At 37.3% G+C, this 17,500-nt stretch overlaps 1 protein-coding gene across 1 annotated transcript; it reads right to left on the minus strand.

Moving 5' to 3' along the window:
* Positions 1-3,042: 3,042 nt before the first annotated feature.
* On the minus strand, positions 3,043-9,397 carry LOC144957694 (uncharacterized). Its single transcript, XM_078889057.1, has 3 exons — positions 9,350-9,397; positions 4,189-4,332; positions 3,043-3,422 (listed from the first exon to the last, which is right to left on the minus strand). Exons 1-3 carry the CDS (start codon positions 9,357-9,359, stop codon positions 3,190-3,192), a joined length of 387 nt encoding a protein of 128 aa, XP_078745183.1. The 5' UTR covers positions 9,360-9,397; the 3' UTR covers positions 3,043-3,189.
* Between the last annotated feature and the right edge of the window lie 8,103 nt (positions 9,398-17,500).

Raw genomic sequence — 17,500 nt, forward strand, 5'->3', positions numbered from 1 at the left:
GTGGGAGAGGATATAGGAAGAAGACGATGGAGGTGGATTGGACACACGCTTAGAAAGAATGACTCAACTATAACAAAGAAAGTATTGGACTGGAACCCTCAGGGCAGAAGATCAAGGGGAAGGCCACGAGGAACATGGAGAAGAATTAAAGAAGCTGATATACAGAGAAGTGGTAAGACCTGGAATGAGATAAAAAAGTTGGCTCAGGATAGAGAAGGATGGAAACTGTTTGTCTGTGGCCTATACCCTGACCCAGGGTGAAAAAGGCAATGATGAAGCACTAAATCGACGTTAACAATAGGGACATATTTAAGTAATGAAAGAAGCACTAGGACGCATATAGATAATATGCAGATGACGTCACTCAGGTCTTTGTTATTGTTTTTTTGCCATCCGCGTTTATGAGTAATGCTCACTGAACTGTATTAACCCGACTATAAACGTTCATGGATACTCACCGTTTTGTGTGTTGGTCCGGTATACTTCCGGATGGCGATGTTATGAGCTTCTTAGCCAAGCGCATACTATCTATATCGGACCTGTGTCTCTGTCGTTTGAGTCCCAGCCTGCTTCTCAAAATACTCTTGACAGTGTGGCACTGAGGTTTAATAAATAGATAAAGGCATTCCTTCAGAGCCATTAGGCCCCTGGAACCAGAGTTTATCCTGGTAGCTATAACGTGAAAAGTACAATAGAAATTGCTTGCTACCCTTTGGAAAGGACATTAGTCTATTGCAAAGCACTTTCAACCAGGTCTAATATAGACCCAGCTACCCAATCACTACTGGGTGGACAGGAGGGGGGGGGAGGGGCAGAATAAAGATCTCGTCACCCGGGATCGATCTCAGTCCCTCTCCATGTGAAGTATGTGCTATGCCAACTGAGCTATCGAGATACCCCCCCCCCCCTCCCTCCCCTCTCTCTCTCCCCCCCCCCCCCCCCCCCCCATTGCGGTGTGAAAGAAAAATCTCCCTTGGGATTGAATAAAGGAAATTTATTTATTTATTTATTTATTTATTTACTGTACGCTGACGGTGTTTCATTTAAGTGGATATGCGTAATATAGTTAGAACGAAGTTGACGTTACTCACCTCTTTGTTATTATTTTGTTTAAACCAGACTTTTTTAAAAATAAATTCTCACTATAGATAGTATGCAGTTGACGTCACTCAGGCCTTTGTTATTGTATTTTGCCATCCGCGTTTGTGAGTGATTCTCACTATCTATAGATAGTATGCAGATGACGTCACTCAGGCCTTTGTTATTGTTTTTGCCATCCGCGTTTGTGAGTTGTTCTCACTAAACTGTATTAACCAGACTATAAAAGTTCATGGTTACACAGAGTTTGTGTGTTGGTCCGTTATACGTCCGGATGGCAATGTTGTGAACTCCTTGGCCAAGCGCATTCTATCTATAGATAGTTTGCGCTAGGCTAAGAAGCTCATAACATTGCCATCCGGAAGTATAACGGTCCAACACACAAAACTGTATGTATCCATGGACTTTTATAGTCAGGTGAATACAGTTCAGTGAGCATTACTCATAAACGCGGATGGCAAAAAACAATAACAAAGACCTGTGTGACGTCATCTTCGAACTGTCTATTAATAGTATGCACTTGGCTAAGAAGTTCACAACATTGCCATCCGGAAGTAAAACTGGCCAACACACAAAACTGTGTGTAACCTTAAAGGTTTATAGTCTGGTTAATACAGTTTAGTGAGAAGTACTTATAAACGCGGATGGCAAAAAACAATAACAAAGGCATGAGTGACGTCATCTTCGTTCTATCTATAGTATGCGCTTGGTTAAGAAGCTCACAACATTGCCTTCCGGAAGTATAATGGACCAACACACAAAACTATGTGTAACCATAATCTTTATAGATGGTATGCGCTTGGCTAAGAAGCTCATAACATTGCCATCCGGAAGTATAACGGACCAACACACAAAACTGTGTGTATCCATGAACGTTTATAGTCAAGTTAATACAGTTCAGTGAGCATTACTCATAAACACGGATGGCAAAATACAATAACAAAGACCTGAGTGACGTCATCTTCGAACTATCTATAGTCAGTTAATACAATTTAGTGAAGTTACTCATAAACCTGATGGGAAAAAAAAACAACAAAAAAAAACATACAAAGACCCGAGTGACTACACCTACATTCATCTAGAAACCAACACCAGAAACTGTATGTATAAACATTTATAATCTGATCGAGAAAACCATGTGATAACTAGTCACCCTTTTGGTGATATAAAAACAATAACAATGATCATAGAGAGTCCGATTTCATTCACGTTATAAAAGAACGAAGATTACGTCACTCAGGCCTTTGTTGTTGTTTTTTGCCACCCGCGTTTATGAGTAATTCTCACTAAACTGAATTAACAGAATCTAAACGGTCATGGTTACACATAGTCTTGTGTGTTGGTCCGTTATACTTCCGGATGGCAATGGTGTGTGCCACCTAGCCAAGCGCATACTATCTATTGTATAGATAGTATGCAGATGACGTCACTCAGGCCTTTGCTATTATTTTTGCCATCCGCGTTTGTGAGTTGTTCTCACTAAACTGTATTAACCAGACTCTAAAAGTTCATGGTTACACAGAGTTTGTGTGTTGGTCCGTTATACTTCCGGATGGCAATGTCGTGAACTCCTTGGCCAAGCGCATTCTATCTATAAAAATAACTATGTTATTCCAAGCACGCTTGAAGGTGTGTCACAAATTCCATGTTTTGATTGGTCAAAAAGTTACTGATTAATAATTATTCGACCCAGCAGTGAATTCCAATCATCCACCTTTTCCACTGGCGCTGAAATGATCTCTAGTATCTCTTTTGCTGTAAAATATCTAAAAACCACACACACAAACATACATACGCACACACCAAACACACACACACACACACACACACACACACACACACCACTGCATTTGATTAACCTTGAAAAATGAAAGAAAGATTTCATGGCATAGAGGAAATAGAAACGCTTTTCAAGTTGTTTTTTAATTTTATTTTGATGTTATATTTACTATTTCCCGTTTCATTCAGACTTAATTTCATGCTCATTATGTTTGTTAACGTCGGCTTATGAAGTCTTCGGGTTTTTTGGGGTTTAAAATTTTTTTTGTTTTGAGTCAGCCGTGAAACATTCCATTATTAGGCATCTACTGTTTATTTTCTGGCTGCACCGCCACCAATGACCATTCCGAGGGTGTCCATGGCTGTCTGGACAGTGCAGGCCGTTTCACATTGTAGGATACAATCGTCGAATTGGCCGGAGCAGACAAGTTTGGAGACGATGTTATCACCGGCTGCTGTGTTACAATCGTTGAATGCTGGGGTACATTGGCCATCACAGGCATCTGGGCATGTGCAGACCAAGTTGCAGCCGGCGGTGCATTGTCCTATAAAAATGAGACACAGGTAAAAAGAGTAACATTTTATTATTTTAAGCTAATTAGAACACGTTTGAAGAATAAACAAAACAATTTTTTTTTAAATTGAGCATTTATAAAGCATTTTATATATATATTTATATATTATAACCAATAAACGTGCTTAACTCTCTCCTTACCAGCCATTTTCAGGATTTTCCCAAAACTTCACACCGAACTAACACAAACATATATATTTTAACACTCAAACTCAATAGCAGTAAGTTCTTGGGATACATAATTTCTGTAGCAAAACATGCTCTACAATACACTGTTCATTCTCTTTAAATTTTATGATGTACAAATTTGAATTAGAAAAATGTTGGTTGTATCGTAATGAATGTGACGATTTTCGTATAGTTGGTAAGGAGAGGGTTAATGGGTCCCTAGCCAACAGCAACACTTAACAAGTAAGACGAGACATGGCGCCTGTTAGGCGATAATATTACAATTTGTCTTCCGACAATTTACCCGACTTAGAAGGTGATAATCTTGTATTAACAACTCCTGTAATATAAAAGACAATATAAAAGAATGGACAGAGATGTCGGTTCCGGAGCTGCTACATAGGGCTAGCAACAGGCAGGCATGGAGGAAGACTGTAACTTCTGCTTCACGCAAATCCCACCGACGACCATCCGGTCATGGGATTGAGTGAGTGAGTGAGTGAGTGAGTAATTGAAAAGTTGAGTCCTTATATTATTTAATGTTTTATAAAACAAAGTGACATACGTACCAAATGCGATGTCACAGACTGGTCCAAGCACTAAGCTGCCATCGCAAACTGTCTTGTCAACGTTACAAACGCCGTTACACTGAGTGCTGCATTGACTGCTTGCTGTTATGGCAACCATCATGGAGAAGGCAACGCTCACAAGTACTGCATAAAAACAAATTGAAATCTCTTTAATCAATGAAATAATACGAATTGGACACATTTTACTGAGTGAAAAATAAAAAAAGTGTTGTTTTTTATTTTGATATTTAATCAATTCGTCAAGAAAAACAAAACAAACAACTATCCTCCGACTGCTCGTAGACCTTCCGGTTTACAGCGGTCGGAACAATTAAAATTATTATTAAAAACAACGAAACGCTAAAAAGGTCAATTTTGTGTCCGTGCGTTAGTTAGCGAGATGTAGCGACAACCCCCCCCCCCCCCCAACAACACTGATACAAAATGGATGTCACTTGTATTGCTGAGGTTTCCGAATATGTCGTCCGGAATTTGATTGTTGACCTCGATGTTAAGCGGTATTTTCACTTGGTGGAAGGGCAATGCTTTTTGGAGGCCTTCCACGCCTTCGGGGTTTCGCCACAACGACAGGGCTAGTTGAATCTATGTGTGTCCCCTTTAATCGATCACTAGAAATATTGATAGAACGAAGTTGACATCACTCAGGTCTTTGATATTGTTTTTTTTGCCATCCACGTTTATGAATGATTCTCACTTTACTGTATTAACCAGACTATAGATATATCGAAGTTGACGTCACTCTGGTCTTTGTTATTGTTTTTATGCAATCCGCGTTTATGAATGATTCTCACTTTACTGTATTTACCAGACTATATAAACGTTCATGGTTACACAGAGTTGTGTGTGTTGGTCCGTTATACTTCCGGATGGCAATGTTGTGAGCTTCTTAGCCAAGCACACACCATCTATACACTCTCTCCGCCCACCAATGTTGACAATGAACGAGTTGTCCCCTTTAGCAGACCTACCTATTACCACGAAAAGTCCGTAGAATGACGACATTTTTGCTCCAATGTCAGAACTTTACGAGTATCTCGAAGTCATTACAACCGATTGAAAATGAAATTTGATGCCCAGACTCCAAAATTTTAAGGATGTTGAAGTGTTATTTATTCCTTGTGAAAGTAAATTGAAAACTTCTTGAAAATGAAATTTGATGCCCAGACTACATAATTTTAAGGATGTTGAAGTGTTATTTATTCCTTGTGAGAGTAAACTAAAATCTTCTTGAAAATGAAATTTGATGCCCAGACTCCAAAATTTTAAGGATGTTGAAGTGTTATTTATTCCTTGTGAAAGTAGATTGAAAACTTCTTGAAAATGAAATTTGATGCCCAGACTACATAATTTTAAGGATGTTGAAGTGTTATTTATTCCTTGTGAAAGTAGATTGAAAACTTCTTGAAAATGAAATTTGATGCCCAGACTCCAAAATTTTAAGGATGTTGAAGTGTTATTTATTCCTTGTGAAAGTAGATTGAAAACTTCTTGAAAATGAAATTTGATGCCCAGACTCCAAAATTTTAAGGATGTTGAAGTGTTATTTATTCCTTGTGAAAGTAGATTGAAAACTTCTTGAAAATGAAATTTGATGCCCAGACTACATAATTTTAAGGATGTTGAAGTGTTATTTATTCCTTGTGAAAGTAGATTGAAAACTTCTTGAAAATGAAATTTGATGCCCAGGCTACATAATTTTAAGGATGTTGAAGTGTTATTTATTCCTTGTGAAAGTAGATTGAAAACTTCTTGAAAATGAAATTTGATGCCCAGACTACATAATTTTAAGGATGTTGATGTGTTATTTATTCCTTGTGAAAGTAGATTGAAAACTTCTTGAAAATGAAATTTGATGCCCAGACTACATAATTTTAAGGATGTTGAAGTGTTATTTATTCCTTGTGAAAGTAGATTGAAAACTTCTTGAAAATGAAATTTGATGCCCAGACTACATAATTTTAAGGATGTTGAAGTGTTATTTATTCCTTGTGAAAGTAGATTGAAAACTTCTTGAAAATGAAATTTGATGCCCAGACTACATAATTTTAAGGATGTTGAAGTGTTATTTATTCCTTGTGAAAGTAAATAGCTGCTCTGTAAAAGGTAGCTCCTCCAACACGAATTTTTAGATTTTTAAGTAGGCAGGTCTGCCTTTAGTGATCACTTCGTATGGTCCATGGTATGGGCGTTGCAATGAAGTCCGATGAGAGTCACGACGTATAGGGAATGAGATTAGCGGAAGAGTAGCGTCCCTTGATTGGACGTCACCTTACAGAGAGATCGTCAACATGGTTTTGTCCTCGCTTTCGGTGAAGTGTCTCATGCCGCTTTCACCGGAATCGAGGACGAGAGACGCATGCGCAAAACCATACGACTTCTCTCTCTAATAACTACTCCGCCGGTGACGTCCAATCAAGGGACGCTACTCTTCCGCTAATGTCATTCCCTATGAAGACAAAATTAGCAGTCTGGATGGACTGTGACAATCAGTCGGATGGTGAAAAGGTTTGAACTGACATAATGCCAAGGTTTGTTAGAAGGTCAATTTAAAAAAAAATAAAATGAGTTCTTGTCATAAATGATTAAATCAACCCTTTTTGTACATCTTCGAGAAATATCAAAGCTTAATTTCACTTCTAACTATTTTTTACAGCTAGTCAAGTTGAAAAAGTATGAAATTTGAGAAAAAGTTGCTGGATACCTTTCCCGTACATCTGACCATAACTTCATGAAAAATCGCCCGATTTACTTCAAATAAAGATTAAAATGCTCTGGTGAGCATATTCTTTCGGAAAAAAATTGCAAATCCAAAATTTTCACCATCCGACTGATTATGTCATGCACCGACACATATTTGAAAAACGTGTAGAGTACCACGAAGTTTGGACTGGTGCAATTTGTTTTATTTTTTAACTTCAAACAAAGAAAGATGTAGGATACTCATAGAGCGTTGGTTTATATTGCAGTCCAGTCTGGAGAAATTCACCAGACACTGTCAGTGTGGCTCTCCATAAAGGTGTAACTCTCTCCTTACCAGCGATTTTCAGGATTTTCCTCAAAACTTCACACCCAACTAACACAAAAATATAATTTTTATCACTCTGACATAGACTAATAGCAGTAAGCTCTTGCGATAAATAATTTCTTTAGCAAGATATGTTCTACAACACACTGTTCATTTTCTATAAATTTTATGATTTTTAAAAGAATTTGAATAAGACAAATTAAATGTTGGTTGTATCGTAACGAATGTGACGATTTTCAGATAGTTAGTAAGGAGAGGGTTAATGACCCAAAGTAGTATGTGATCATTGTTTTAATGGAAATGTACTCTCAAACCAACGCAAAATTATACCCATTACAACAATGGTAAACCAAGCTCACAATACGCTTCAACAGTCGCAACATCACTGCCCTCGTAATGACGCATGGTAACTTAGTAACTGGCTCTAAACTATCAGAATAATGGCGGACGCCCGTATGAAATATTTCTCCGACGAGCATAAAAGCGTATCCAAAGGGAAAAAAAAACATTATAAATCTGATCATGTTTTGACTTTTACACATTCTGATCACAAGACATGAAAAGTTCTAGCCAGCATGAAGAATAAATAGTACCGATTTTTTTTGTTTAGAACCACGATGGCCGTCGTTGCTGGGCGACGTGACATCAGACTATTGAATCCAATTGTCTTCGGTCATCAGATCTGTAAACTTTGTACACGTCGGGTACAAGGGAGTTACAACAATTTTAAAAAATGGAATGAAGTTAAAGTCTTCTTAAAAACTTTTCTGTTCTTGTCTCCATTGAGAAATTGGGATCAATACTAATCAGACTCCGGTTTAAGAAAAAAATAATTGAACCAGTGTGTATAAAAAGGTGACAGACAAAGCAAGAAAGAAAAATATAAGAAAAAAAATCGTTCCCTTCCAATATATATATATGTATATATATATATATATATATATATATATATATATATATATATATATATATATATATATATATATATATATATATGATACCATCACTGTGACAGCAGAAGATGAATTACACAAGGTATGTATCCAGTCCTCCCGAAGAGTGGTTTTACACATCCAATAAAATAGGAACCAGTTTTTTTTTAAATCACACTTTTTTCCCTATTGGTTGACCGGAACGTTTATATATTATTTGGATTACTCTTTTAAACTATGAGATTTTAAATTTTGCTCAATAATAAATATCACAATATGGACTCACATTGCTTCAAACAGGAAAATATGATTTATCGGAGAAAGAAATACAGTTAATCATATTTTTAAAAAAAGATAAAAGTAAAAAAGAAAAAAAACCCCAGAAAAATAATACAACAAAAATAAATAAGACAGAGACAATTATAAGACCTAACCCCCCCCCCCCCCCTTTAAACAAACAAAACAAAACACCCTCCCCACCCCCTCCCCAATCACATACATAAAAGATGAATAAATAAATAAAAAGAAAAGAAAGACAAAACAACTTTAAAACTACCTCCTTCCCCCCTCCCCCATTTTAAAGAAACAAATCAAAGCAAACAAACAAACACAAAAAAAACCCAAAACAAAACAAAACAAAACAACAACTTAAGACAAAAAAAATACAAAACAATAACTAACAGCTGAAGAGATACATAAATATATAAAGTATGTACATAAATGAATTGAATACCTAAAAAATATAGAAAATACGACAATTAAAATTCAATTTTAATAAATTTTGTTTTATATTTACTAGGCGGTATTTACTTCACTAGAATAGTGACTGTGAAGCGCAGAAAACTGTCTTGGTTTGGACATCATACTCGACACGATAGCCTGAGCAGGACAGTCCTACAGGGCACAGTCGAAGGCCAGCACAGAAGAGGGCGCCAAATGAAGATGTGTCTGGACAATATAAAAGAATCGACAGAGATGTCGGTTCGGGAGCTGCTACATGGGGCTAGCAACAGGCAGGCATGGAGGAAGACTGTAACTTCTGCTTCACGCAAGTCCCCCCGACGACCATCCGGTCATGGGATTGAGTGAGTGATGAACTTCACCCGACATAGTACCAAATCGAGGTAGTGAGTCAAATTATTTAAGACAAGATTAAAACAGAAACAGAAATATTATAACTTACTCTGCTTCATTTTGTTGTTGATTGACTTTGTTACGTTATTCCGCAAACACAGACCTTTCACTACAACAGGTTATAGCCGAGATGAAATCCTGACAGTCGCAGTCCATTTTTATAGAAGCCTCGCATACTAAGTGATTCAAAATTCATGTAACGCGATACCGAATGATGCGTCGGATTAATGGAATTTTTTTTTTAACACCATTAAAATGGAACTAAAGATGTTTTTTGTTTTGTTTTTGTTTTTTGTTTTTATTCTTTGCCTTCAGAATTCTCTAGCTTTCTATTTTACTAAAGTAGCACTGCAGTGGTAAAAGGTATTTATCTGGTATCAAATTTCTTCACTAAAAGCACCGCGCGTTAGATTCCATAACTAATAGTAATATTAAGTTATTTTCCGTTGGTCCGAATAATCGGGAATCTTGATAACTGGGTAATCCATTAAAGCGGTATATTATTAAAGCTCTTCGAAGTGTTCAAAGCTTTAAACAAAAGATCGCTATTGTTATTAATGAATAATAATAATGATAATGATGATGATGATGATGATGATGATAATAATAATAATAATAATAATAATAATATTAATATTAATAATAATAATAATAATAATAATAATAATAATAATAATAATAATAATAATAATAATAATAATAATAATAATAATAGTAATAATAATGAGAAGATGATGATAATGATGATGATGATGATGATGATGATGATGATGATGATGATGATGATGATGATAATAATAATAATGATATTAATAATAATAATAATAATAATAACAATAATTGGTGGAATATATTTTGAGGTTCATTTCATTACATTAATCTCCAAGCGCTTATCCTCTCAGAAAGTTCTGGAACTTTTGAGAAAAGAAAGAAATCCAATTTCAAATTGATAGGAACTGAATTGTTTTAATAGATTACCGGTTGTAAACGGGACATCCGGTGGGTGGGGACAATCGAATGGGAACAGGGCATTCTCTGTAAAGCGATTTTTATGTATATTAGTATAAAGTTACAAAAACCGAAAGAAAGTGTTTGACACCGTGATCAGGAGCATGTAAAACGTCAGCAAATCAGAAAATCACATTGCACTAGTGACCGCTTATGTTAATTAATTTCAATGCTCTTTTGTTGGTTAAGCATTTTTTCTATTTCTTATTGAGTCTCATTTTCTTTTGATGCAATGCGTTTTAGTAAAATACTCACATCAACCGCCAGCGGGATGTAACTTACCAAAACACAAAATTATGTGTAATCTTAAACGTTTGTCAGATAGTATGCGCTTGGCTAAGAATCTCACAACATTGCCATCCTGAAGTATAACGGACCAACGCACAAAACTATGTGTATATAATCTGGCTAATTACTCATAAAAATGGATGGCAAAAAGACAAAACAAACCAAAACAATAACAAAGAAATGAGTGACATCAACTTCGTTCCATCTATAGTCCGATTAATAGAATTTACTGAGAACAACTGATCATTAAAATTTCAGTCTAAAACATAAACATAGAGCTGAGTGACGTCAACTTCGTTTCTTCTATTGAATTAACTCGGCGACTAAGATATTCTGGGTAGAGGCAATCTTAAATGCGGCTATGGCTCCGGTCTTGTGGTATGACACTCGCCCGAAAGGTCCTGAGTTCCAGCGTAGCCATCGTTCAGTTATAGCCTGACACTGAAACCCAAAAAGACTGGCATTTTGACGTCATTATTAGTTTTTTTTGCACCGCCTAGTGAGTTGTCGTTAGTAGCACTCATGGAAACAAGTGGTCCCATTGGTTGAACTATTGAATACAACTCACGATTTGTTTTCTTTTGTGGCCAAAGACTGGCATTTTGACGTCATTTTTTGGTCAGTGACAGGCTGTTAACAGTTAACGATGGCTACGGTGCCAGTCCCGCTTTGAGCTGCGCATTGTTGAGTATTTGGAGAAGACTGTTTACTCTCATTCTCTCATCTTACTTAGTAGGCAAGTTGTGCAATCTGACAGCGTAGCCATCTTTCAGTTAAAGCCTGACACTGAAACCCAAAAAGTCTGGCATTTTGACGTCATTATTAGGTTTTTGCACCGTCTAGTGAGTTGTCGTTAGTAGAGCTCATGGAAACAAGTGGTCCCATTGGTTGAACTATTGAATACAACTCACGATTTGTTTTCTTTTGTGGCCAAAGACTGGCATTTTGACGTCATTTTTTGGTCAGTGACAGGTTGTTAACAGTTAACGATGGCTACGGTGCCAGTCCTTCTTTGAGCTGCGCATTGTTGAGTATTTGGAGAAGACTGTTTACTCTCATTCTCTCATCTTACTTAGTAGGCAAGTTGTGCAATCTGACAGCGTAGCCATCGTTCAGTTAAAGCCTGACACTGAAACCCAAAAAGACTGGCATTTTGACGTCATTATTAGGTTTTTGCACCGCCTAGTGAGTTGTCGTTAGTAGCACTCATGGAAACAAGTGGTCCCATTGGTTGAACTATTGAATACAACTCACGATTTGTTTTCTTTTGTGGCCAAAGACTGGCATTTTGACGTCATTTTTTGGTCAGTGACAGGTTGTTAACAGTTAACGATGGCTACGGTGCCAGTCCTTCTTTGAGCTGCGCATTGTTGAGTATTTGGAGAAGACTGTTTACTCTCATTCTCTCATCTTACTTAGTAGGCAAGTTGTGCAATCTGACAGCGTAGCCATCTTTCAGTTAAAGCCTGACACTGAAACCCAAAAAGACTGGCATTTTGACGTCATTATTAGGTTTTTGCACCGCCTAGTGAGTTGTCGTTAGTAGCACTCATGGAAACAAGTGGTCCCATTGGTTGAACTATTGAATACAACTCACGATTTGTTTTCTTTTGTGGCCAAAGGCTGGCATGTTGACATCATTTTTTAGTCAGTGACAGGCTATAGATTGTATGCGCTTGGCTAGAAGCTCATAACATTGCCATCCGGAAGTATAACGGACCAACACACAAAACTGTATGTATCCATGAACGTTTATAGTTAGGTTAATACAGTTCAGTGAGCATTACTCATAAACGCGGATGGCAAAAATCAATAACAAAGACCTGAGTGACGTCATCTTCGAACTATCTATAAGTTAACGATGGCTACGGTTCCAGTCCCGCTTTGTGCTGCGCATTGTTGAGTATAATTCGGAGAAGGCTGTTTACTCTCATTCTCTCATCGATACTTGGAAGGCAAGTGTGCAATGTGACTGTCTACACCTCTACCCCTGCGCTGGATCCCTACGTTGTCGCCGTGCAGAGGCTTAACTCACTCAACCCTAACACCGACTATCTGTAGTATATCCAAGTTACTTTTACCCCACGCCAATAAATTACATTTCTCTGAGTCTGAGATAAATTATAGGCGTAGTATCAAAGCTAATGATCTTAATTTATACATGTTTATTGTAGTTGAATAAAAATATATATGCACATGCTCATTTTTAATTCATTTTTTTTCCAATTTTGAAAAGTAGCAAAAATGTCTAGGATTGAATGAGTTAAGTACCTTTCGGGAGGAAAACTAAGTGATTTGCAACCGGTGCGAGCCCAGACTTCGACGTATACTGTTTTACATCCAGGTACTGGGTGGTTGTCAAAGAATTATCATCCATCCTCGCCCTTTTACGTCCCATGATGTTAAAAATAGACTATACATCCTGCTATTAACCCCCTCATTACCACCCATAGGAAAATCGTCAGATTCGTTACGATGCAGACAACATTTTTTTCATATTTTAAATTTCTTTTGTACATCATAATATTTGAACAAAAATGTTTGCTAAAGATAATATGCGCTTGGCTAAGAAGCTCATAGCATTGCCATCCGGAAATATAACGGACTAGCACACAACACTGTGTGCATCCACGAACATTTATAGTCGGGTTAATACAGTTCAGTGAGCATTACTCATAAACGCGGATGGCGAAAAAAACAAAAAAAACAAAAAAAAAAACAAAAAACAATAACAAACACCTGAGTGACGTCATCTTTGAACTATCTATACTGTCTTACATCTGGGTACTGGAATGTTGTCAATGAATATCATCCATCCTCGCCCTTTTACGTCCCATAATGTTAAAAATCCGACTATACATCCTGCTACTAAAATACACAGTTATGCTATCTTATGACTCAATATGTAACCTATTCATCATTTATGCACTATCTGGAGGACTGGTTACACACTTCCAAGGACTTTTGAGCCGTTAAAGAGAAAAGTTTGACGTCACGACTTCTCCTTCCAATACTCTTCAACAGTCGTAACGTCACTTCCCTCGTAATGACGCATGGTAGCTTAGTAACTGGCTCTAAACTATCGGAACAATGGCGGACGCCCTTATGAAATATTTCTCCGACGAGCATAAAAGCGTATCCAGAGGGGAAAAACCCATTATAAATCTGATCATGTTTTGACTTTTACACATTCTGATCACAAGACATATGAAAAGTTCTAGCTAGCATGAAGAATAAAAAGTAATGATTTTCTTTGTTTAGAACGATGATGGCCGCCGTTGCTGGGCGACGTGACATCAGACTATTGAATCCTATTATGAACAAAGCAACTCCATTTAGCTATGAGATTGATGTGAGGTAACCTACCCAAAATTTTCTCAAGCACCTAGAGCTCCCCGAGGAACATAAAATGAGCTTTAAAATGGCGCAATATCCACTAAATGAGCTCAAAGCGCTTTACAAGGGTCCCTGGTCAACAGCAACATTTAACATGTAGGACGGGACATAACGCCTATTAGGCGATATTACATTTTTTCGGACAAAGACAACGCTGTTAACGGCCAGGTACTCATTTTACACCTGAGTACGGTGAGAGGATGTGAGTAAAGGACTCAACTATGCGCTAATATATATATATATATATATATATATATATATATATATATATATAATATTTCCAGTATATATATAATATTTCCAGTATCATTATGATCAACTTCTACAATGTTGTTTCGAGCATTCGTTGTCATTCGGAAGTGAAAGTGAAAGTAGATTGTCACAGTGCAATGCCTTAACCACTCGGCCACTTCGACCCCCTCTATTCGTTATGGCTGGGGATTTTTTAAAAAGTGACCTTTAATTTAGAGCAATATCCACTAAACGTTCTCTTATCCGTACGTTTGTAAGATTGGTTAGAGCGGTGTTTGATAGCTATTTACGCCTATCTATACTTTATAATTTGTCTCCTATCAATGATCACAACCTTTTTGTGTGTATATTTTTCCAGTTGTCTAAAATATTCTTGACAAAACAGTTATCTAGGAGTTTACAAGGAGGTCGGGTCGTGTTTTTGTCATATCAACATTGATATGAATATTTCCTATGAAGTTTACATCATCCGTTTCAGGGGGTGTTATGGCGCCGAACGTTGAAACAGGTTATGGTCAACAAAACACGATGAATGAGACACTTAAGACAATACGCTTCAACAGTCGTAACGTCACTTCCTTCGTAATGACGCATGGTAACTTACTAACTGGTTCTAAACTATCGGAACAATGGCGGAGCATAAAAGCGTATTATAAATCTGATCATGTTTTGACTTTTAGACATTCTTATCACAAGACATATGAAAAGCTCTAGCCAGCATGAAAAATATATGACGTGCCAACAAATATTTCTCGTCTGTCTTGGCTTCAAGTGGTGTAGTAATATTTGCATTGATTTTCTATTTTGTTTTGTTTTTTGGCTGAGGTACGTTTTTGAGCCCAAAACGTTACGCGCTTGGTATTTTTTAAAAAGCTGTTATATTCATATTTGATCATTACTTTTAACATTTATTTAACTCTCTCCTTACCAGCCATTTTGAGGATTTTCCCCAAAACTTCACACCCAACTTACACTAAAATATAGTCTTTATCACTCAAACACAATATCAGGAAAGTTCTTCTTTAGCAAAACGACTCTACTACACGCTGTTCATTTTATTTAAATTTTAAGATGAACAAGAGAAATCTGAATATGACAAATGTTGGTTGTATCGTAACAAATGTGACGATTTTCCTACAGTTGGTAAGAGGAGGGTTAAATAGAGTCGTCAATTACTAGTTTTTAAGGAAAACAATCACAAATAAAGCATATATTAATACGCATCAAAGTCTAATGCATTTTGATGAATTCCCTCTATAATAAGCTTTGTTTCTATATGCTAGTGATACTAAGCTTGCATAAGATGTGGACTGTTTAACGCTTATTCAGCTAATACTTTTTAAAAAAAGCTCACTAAAAACATTAATGACTGGACTTAAGCATCTTGATTCCTTGTGGAACGTAGGGGCCGCAACAACACTCTTCCATCAGACCGTAGCCATCGTAAAGTTATAGCCTGACTGATCAAAAAATGACGTCAAAATGCCAGTCTTCTGCCACAAAAGAAAACAAATCGTGAGTTGTATTCAATAGTTCAACCAATGAAATAACTTGTTTCCTTGAGCTCTACTAACGGCAACTCACTAGACGCTAAACAAACCTAAAAAATGACGTCAAACTACCAGTCCTAGAAGGTTCTAGTGTCAGGCTATATGTTAGCGATGGCTACCATCTGACCGTAGCCATCGTTATGTTATAGCCTGATACTGAAATCCAAAAGGACTGGCAGTTTGACGTCATTATTTGGTTTTTGCACCACTGAGTGAGTTGTCGTTAGTAGAGCTCATGGAAACAAGTTATTTCATTGGTTGAACTATTGAATACAACTCACGATTTGTTTTCTTTTGTGGCAAAAGACTGGCATTTTGACGTCATTTTTTGGTCAGTATCAGGCCATAACTTTACGAAGGCCACGATCTGACTCGGTTTTTGGAGGTCTTCCTTTCATTATGGGGCCAGCGTTTGTCCGGCTAACTACAACTCCGTCTAGATGATTCGTCGTCATGTTTACTTTGGTCGTAGTTGCCTGTATACGGGCGCTGATTTGACCTAAATGTGTTGCAAGCGCTGTAAAACCCTTAAAAACCAATTGCCTTGGTCGACCAACCTTCCTCTTTCCTTGAGGGTTCCTCCAGTCCATTAATAGAAGGATTAATCACTCACTCACTCACTCACTATCCACGTCGTCCTCATTGACGTTGGCTGCCCGCATTCTGCGATGACAAAAGTCCGCCCATTCCCTTCGTCTGTTGACGGTATCATATAATTCTCTTCCATTCATCTCTGTCCATTCTAGGATGGTTTTTTTTTATATAACTAGGCCTAGGTCTTTCCCTTCTTCGTTTGCCCTCCATTTTCCCCTGTGTGCATGGGTTTAGGCATATATGGCCGAAAAATACTGAGTTTTCTCCTTTTGATTACATTTAATAGCTCTGGCGCGTGACTCCCAGCTCTTCCAGTATGCTTTTATTCGTTCTTCTTTCCCTCCAGCTTATCCTCATCATCATACCTTCTGTAAAACTACATTTCAGCAGAGTTTATACCTTTCATGTCTTTGTTCTTGACTAAAATCTACCCATTCCCTTCGTCTGTTGACGGTATCATATAATTCTCTTCCTTTCATCTCTGTCCATTCTATGATGTTTTTTTTTATATAACTAGGCCTAGGTCTTTCCCTTCTTCATTTGCCCTCCATTTTCCCCTTCATTAGTGTGCATGTGTTTAGGCATATATGGCCGAAAAAATACTGAGTTTTCTCCTTTTAATTACATTTAATAGCTCTGGCGTGACTTCCAGCTCTTCCAGTATGCTTTTATTCGTTCTTCTTTCCCTCCAGCTTATCCTCATCATCATACCTTTTGTAAAGCCACATTTCAGCAGAGTTTATACGTCTCCAGTCTTTGTTCTTGAGGGTCCATCCTTATGCGCCGTAGGTCATCATTGTCCACACCAATACTTTTACTATTTTTTTTTCAAATTTTGTCCTATGGATCTGTCTTTCCCGATATTATTTTAAAACATTTATACATCACATAAAACCCCGTCTGGTTTTCCTTTTCAACAGGTCGGATTGAATGTATTGAGATATTGTGTGCCTATCGGTCTAATGGTATGACACTCGCTTTCTGATCGGAAGTCCCTGGGTTTGAGCCTCGCTCTTCGCATAGTAGAATCCTTGTAAAAGACATTCTCTCACCGTATTCAGATGTAAAATGAGTACAAGGCCGTTAACAGTGTTGTCTCTGTCGAAAAAAAT

Source organism: Berghia stephanieae, chromosome 12 (assembly GCF_034508935.2).
Source record: "Berghia stephanieae isolate SIO BIC M18660-M18661 chromosome 12, UCSD_Bste_1.3, whole genome shotgun sequence".
NCBI lineage: Eukaryota > Metazoa > Mollusca > Gastropoda > Nudibranchia > Aeolidiidae > Berghia > Berghia stephanieae.

What these genes read in the sequence shown, in the direction of transcription:
- LOC144957694 (XM_078889057.1), bottom strand. An exon ending in AGTCTGTGACATCGCATTTG is followed by an intron (nt 3,423 to 4,188) that starts GTACGTATGTCA and finishes TCATTTTTATAG; the next exon opens with GACAATGCACCGCCGGCTGC.